Source organism: Etheostoma spectabile, chromosome 2 (genome assembly GCF_008692095.1).
Source record: "Etheostoma spectabile isolate EspeVRDwgs_2016 chromosome 2, UIUC_Espe_1.0, whole genome shotgun sequence".
Lineage (NCBI taxonomy): Eukaryota > Metazoa > Chordata > Actinopteri > Perciformes > Percidae > Etheostoma > Etheostoma spectabile.
In genome coordinates this window covers 19,598,523-19,605,040 of record NC_045734.1, presented here as the reverse complement: position 1 = coordinate 19,605,040, position 6,518 = coordinate 19,598,523, and the positions used below count along the sequence as shown (strand labels likewise).

The window sequence follows — 6,518 nt, the reverse complement described above, 5'->3', positions numbered from 1 at the left end:
ACACTGACGGAGACAACTTCTCTCTGTTGATGCATGGGTAGCTCTGCTATGGTTTGTTTGTGTGAGGTAATAAAAGAAATAAATAACATTGTAAAGGCTACCATACACAATGCATATGAATCATATATGCTAGTAAATAATAACAATTAAACCAACTGATAATTACATTATCTTAATGCAGTGTAACTGTAACATGTAAATAATGAACGTAAAATACAAACATGAGCGAGGGCGTTCAACAGTCGCCATTATATTGAATCAACAGCCAGGTGCAACCCAGCTAACAAGTGAAGAACAACAAAATCACTAGCCAACTTTAAATTTGCCAGAACTATAGACCAATAAAACAACAGGCATAAATTAATTGACAACATAAGGTATGTTGTCATGTGTTATGTTGTGTTTAACCAGCAACCCTCCAGTTCCCACTTGTGGTGTGAGGTGCGTGTCTGCGTTATTCTCCAACCCACACAAACACACACACACACACAATCACTCCTGGTAGACTACCTTTTGTACAAAACTAAAGTAACAAGCCAATTTTGTAAAATATAAGGAGTAGAAAGTACCGATATTCGTGTTAAAATGTAAGGAGTAAAAGTAAAAAGTAGCCCATAAATTAAATGGTAAAGTAAAAATATCTGAAAAATCTACTTCAGTACAGTAACAAAGTATTTGTACTTCATTGCTTCCCATCTTTGGTGTGTTCATTTCAGGCCTGTGTGTAGTGATTACTAACAAAACAGAGCTTAAATTGTAATTTCCCCACAACAAACAGTATAAATTAAATAAGAAAAATTATACACTCAAAATTTAAGTCTTATGAGTCATATGTTGAGAAGAATGAATTTCACACAAACTCAGTTAAAAATGATAATAAAAGTACTTCAACACTAATGTTTTTCTCTCTCTCTCTCTCTCTCTTTCTCTCCCTCTCTGGCTCTCTCTCTTCTCTCTCTGTGTGTGTGTGTGTTAGTGTGTAGTTTTTGCGATGACATCCGGTCAGATGTGGAATCACATCAGAGGTCCTCCTTACGCCCACAAAAACCCCCAGAATGGACAAGTGGTATGAGTCAAAAAGCATTTCCTGTCTACATAAACATGCTTTCATCCATCTATCCATTTGTTTCTCTCATTCCTCCTTCTATCCTTCCACTTTTGTTCTTACGTCCAACCTTCCATCTATCTGTAGCCCTACTTTTATCATCCCCTGTTTTCTTCCTTTCCATGTTCTTTGGTTGTTGTCATCCTTCCTTCTTCCTTGCTCTCAATAATTTGTTTTCTTTTTACAAATTTTGATGTGTTTTTAGCAAAAAGGTGTACTTTAAGAGTTATTATGAATATGTTTTACAGAGTGGTGAGTAAGGCTGTGTTAGATCCATGAAAGGAACATCTGTAAGGCTGTTGGCCCTGAGTAAGATGCACTCCGTACCATTACCACCTGCTAACAGGTCACCACTGGGAGAGTGTGTGTGTGCTCCTGAACAGCTGGGAACAGTCATACTGTGTTAATATCTCCTTAGAGACACATTAGAGTCATCTTGGACCAGGAAAAGACAGCTAGAGGGAGTTTCTATTTCACCTTGTGTGTTTTATACAATTATTGTTTCTCGGACAGCTGCCACTTATTACCAATATCTGCCCTAAAAGTCACATACACACACAGCATTTCCAGATACAGTTTTGCTATTCATCATTTAAGTTTGTTCATTCAAGTGTGAAATTGAAATAACATTATGAGAGAAAATGAGGGAGGAGGGAGAGAAGGGGATGGGATGAGTGAGTGATAGAAGTGCAAAAGGGAGGGAGGAATAGAAGTAAAGGAAATTTTCCTTAAAATCGAAGGCTACGTTTCTCCATTATTATGCCATCTGCTACACGAGGTGCATTTGCACACACATGGACAGAAACCCTGCCACAGTGAGGGAAGCGTGGGGTCACAGACCCAGGTACGAAGAAATGTTGTTGTTGTTGTAGGAAAAGTCAATTCAGCTCATGCAGAGAATGGAAAGGATTGGTATTCCCTGTAGCTACCACTCACTAGAGAATAAACACAAACACACAACAGAGGGGAGTACACCAACATACTCTCATAAAGTCAAAAGAAAATAACAATAAAAAAAAAACATCTCACTTCCCTCTTTCCCCCTCCCATCCTCAATTCCGTACGGTAGGCTCCCTCTCACTTGTAAAAGGCACTCCATTTGTCAGGCTTTGTTGGCTCTCTGTCGTTTTTCACTCTGTTTGACACCAAATAGGTTACAGCGTCATCCTATGTAGCTCCCAACTGTAACTCTCAGTCTTCACCCCCCCCCCACCATATTTCTCTTCCCCTGTTGTTCCTATCTCTCCACTTCGCTCTCTTTGCCACCTTCTTGCTTCTTAACCATTATTTCGTCAATTCATGCACCTATAGGCAGAGGTGCTAGTTTTGTTGGAGACAGAAATAATAACTTATTAATTTTTATATATACATCTCCTGTATTTCATTCTTTTCAGTCTCAGCTTCTTTTTTGTATTTATGACTCAATTTTCTACTTCCTCCGTTCTTTAATTCTACTTTCACTGTGTCCTCTCTGTTAATCATTTCATTTTCTTCCCTTCTAATTCCCCTTTCCCCTTCTACTGCTTTCTGTTTTTCTCTATGTCCTCTCTTCTCCCTCTCTCTTTCACATCTCTGTCTGTCCTCATACCATCTTAATATAAAAATGAAGTGGAGTCAGGTAGTTTGATACATTCCTACCTGCTGCTTCTGTCCTCTCTTCCTCTCTTGTTCTTGGCTTTGTATGAGCTTAGCAGAGCGACGAGGGCAGCATTAAAGCTTTTGACATAGTGAAGTATTTTAGACAAAGAAATGCATGTATATTGTACCGGTTGGGAACAGTACCCACTGGCATTTGATTCAGATACAAAGGTGAATAGGTAATAAAAGCTGTATCATTGAGCATACCAAAACCAAATTATACCAGTTAGCAGGAGAAAGGCTAAAGAGCTGGCAGATTTCCCTCTGTTTACACTGTTTAGTCTAGTCTACCCAGTAAATTTAGGTTTTATAGCTTGGGATTTTAGCAAACTGCAGAATAAGGGTCCAAAGTCTGATAAAAATGTGTCATATTACTTCAGACAATTCTGCTTTAATCTGTGTAAAAAAACACATGCATACTGTATTCTTAAAGGAACACAGCAATTTATTGGGCCTTAGCTTATTCACCGTATCCCCCGGAGTTAGATAAGTCGATACATACCCTTCATATCTCCGTGCATGTCGTAACTCTGTCTTGCTAGCAGCATACAAGAAGCCCCGTGGTGAGAAGCAAAGAGTAACAACGGTGCTTTTCAGGTGTTGCGCTAATCACTCCACCCAAGTAGCAGTGCTTTGGCTTCTGAGAATATAGTTCCCAGTTTGTATATGGTTAGAAGATGGCTGTGTCTCATGTGACCTTGTTATTTGTTCACGCTGTGACTATACAAATCACAACATGTAAATAGGAACATGTTGGTGTTATTTTGTCAATTATTTGGAGCAGTAGGCTAGTTGGAGCTGGTTACCTCCAGCATCTGTGGTAAGCTAGGCTAGCGCTGGGGGTGCCAGACAGAGTTACGACACGCACGGAGATGAGAAGGGAATGTATGGACTTATCTAACTCTGGGGGATACGGTGAACAAGCTAAAGTCCCAATAATTTGGTGTGTTCCTTTTAATGGAAGATTATTTGTTATCTTAGTGATTAGCTGCAAACATGCATTTGTCAAACTTGGAAGTATTTTCTAGGAATCTCATGACTGATGGCATTGTCAAATAACAGACATTACCAACTTCACTAATAATCGTAAGCTGCCTACATGACGCCATATGGTCATTTGCATATTTGTGACGTCATTACGCAATCATTTGCATAAAGCTTAGTGGTTGTGTCAGCAAGGTTGATAGACAAATAGAAATCTTTAGCCAAGGCAGCGCTGCATTTAAAAAAAATGCTGCGCGTCAGAAGCTGGCCAATGCCCATCTTTATGCAACGTTGAACGTGACGCGACTATCCAGTACAATTAGAAGAAATTCTTTCAAATTTACCTTTGTCGATCTGAAATGAGGACAGATTCAGCAACTGCATAGCCTATTTCCCATTTCAAACCACTGTCATGACAGTGGTTTGAAATTCTTGAGAAGCCAGACCCACGCGACACGTTCGTCCAATCAGCTGCAAGTCAGAGGCGTGTATGATGTCACGACAACACGCTTCAGTCATGTTGCAAAAATGGATTAGCACTCGCCGCTGTTGATTTTGTGGCACACCGCTAGAAATTAGTCTGTGTGGGAAACACTGTGCCACTCTTTGATAGTCCATTTACATGTCTAGACTTTGACTTGTTTTCACCTGATGAAATAAGAAGATACATGTCCGTAAAGTGTGGTTCCAGGCTCCTTATGCAAATAACATTGTTTCACAGCTGCCTGTGCCTTGCTAGATAGCCAGCTAGGCTTTTTGCAGAAAAAAAACGCAAAGCTAAACACATGAAAACCTGTCACATTATATAGTGCCATGGCTACTATTAGCAAACATATTAACAATACTGAACAATTTTTATTGTTTTTGTTACCAAATTAAACCAAGGGAGATGTATATCACATTTAAATATGTGCTTATTTTATAATCAAATGCATATTCTTTTGATGATTGCTGATACAACATACCCTAAATATGCTGGTATGAGGTGAGGTCAGATATTTATATATATATTCTTGACGTTCCATTTCTTTAATTGCTGCAGGGCTGCAAGAAATTCCACCGGTTGCGTTTATTTCCCGCCTCCTTCCGCTTTCTTTGTGTTTTTAAATTTGGTGGATCAATGAGGACTATTGTTGACTGCTCCTCAGATCTCTGCAGGGTAAATTGAGACAGCTATCTAGATTATCTGTCCAATCTGAGTTTTCTCTCGAACAACTCTTTAGCAGCGGCTTTGTGCGTAGTTTAGCGTTGCCCATGGCGATTATGATTGGTTTAAAGAAATGCCATTAAACCAGAGCACGTTTTCCTCCCATTCTATGTGGAGTAGCCAGACCCTCCTCCTTCCCCCGCCTTGGTGTAGGGTCTGGCAAAGCAAGACTAGATATTATGTAAACTACCCTCCAAGTCCAATTTATTAGATACACATGTACAGTCTACTGCAAAAATACATACAGTACAAACATTTCCAAAAATGTCACCATAAACAGAACTTTATGAGCTTCATAAAGATAGATGTTATGGCAGGGCTGTTTCGGGTTGAATTAGACTGTACAGGCATACTTAAAAAAGGGACCACTGAGTGTATGCAAACCTATTATGTGAAATTACAGTATGCAAACCTATTGGGGGCTTGCTCTGTTATGTTATTACTTCCTGTTAAGCCTCCTACAGGCCTAGCCTCCTAGGCCTCATAACCTAACCTTAATCATTCCTCTTTAACAGCAACTGCCTCATTGATAACCCCGGTGACATGCACGCTTTAACCCAACCACTTTTTCTTCAGCTTCTAGGCTAGATAGTTTTTGTGTAACCACTCAACCGAAATAGCTACAGAGAAAGCTTCATTAGATCTTGTGTAAATGGCCATCATCTCTCTTATTTCCTCTCTACCATCACACCTTTTCCACCTTCATCCTTCCTCTCTATGCTCGCTTTAAATCCCTTTTTCTCTCGCCTTCTTCTGACAGTGAATTGCTTGAACTGGCCAGATGATATTGAAAAGATACCTGCCTTATCTTTCCTGTTCTACTTCCCTCCTCTTTTCGTGTTACTTCCTCTCACTTCCCTCTCTAATCTCCCACTCTCCTCTATCTCCCTCTCTCCCCAGAGAGTGTAATTCCTTTAAAATGATGAGCGAGCGAGGCCAGGTAGACTATATTGAAAGGATTTGTCAACTGATGAATGGCACAACCAAGCAGATGAAATTGTAGTGAGCGTCTCACTGTGCAGCCAAGAAAATACTGCTAGTTCATTTTTGCTCAGACACACACACACACACACACACACACACACACACACACACACGTCATGTACACAAAAAAAACTATTCAAAGTCACACACACAGTTGAACAGCTTTTGAGCTGCATGAGAAGGTGGGAGAGGTTGAAAGATAATTTAGAAAGTCCAGAAAAGAAAGTAAAGGGAAGGAGCTTTCTTTTGTGAGTCTTCATGGTAAAAGCTTTATAAGCTTTAAAAGCTTTATAATATTAACAAACTGCCTTAGCCTGAAAGGAAGAGAATCTCAAGAAAGCAAATGTTATGTTTTGTTATCTAGTGTTTCTTACTTGTATGGCCAACCAATTCCTTATTTCCCCACTATTGGCTGATGACATTTCCATATTTCCAGCTGATTTCACATGATTGGTTGATGGCTGTTGGCAGCAGCCCTTTCTACATTAATGCTAACCTTTCATTTTTTAAAGAAACACAGATGTCACTTTTATTGGCTGTCTGCAAATAGTTAACTTTTGACTTGCTGTGTGTGTGTGTGTGTGTGTGTGTGTGTGTGTG

The 6,518-nt window shown here is 39.6% G+C and overlaps 1 protein-coding gene across 1 annotated transcript in view; it reads left to right on the top strand.

Moving 5' to 3' along the window:
- The window catches only part of tusc3 (tumor suppressor candidate 3), a 77,737-nt gene that overhangs the window by 40,713 nt on the left and 30,506 nt on the right, over nucleotides 1–6,518 (top strand). The window contains exon 6 of the mRNA XM_032530427.1: nucleotides 977–1,066. Coding sequence (XP_032386318.1) covers nucleotides 977–1,066 — 90 coding nt within the window. The remainder of the gene's footprint in view (nucleotides 1–976; nucleotides 1,067–6,518) is intronic.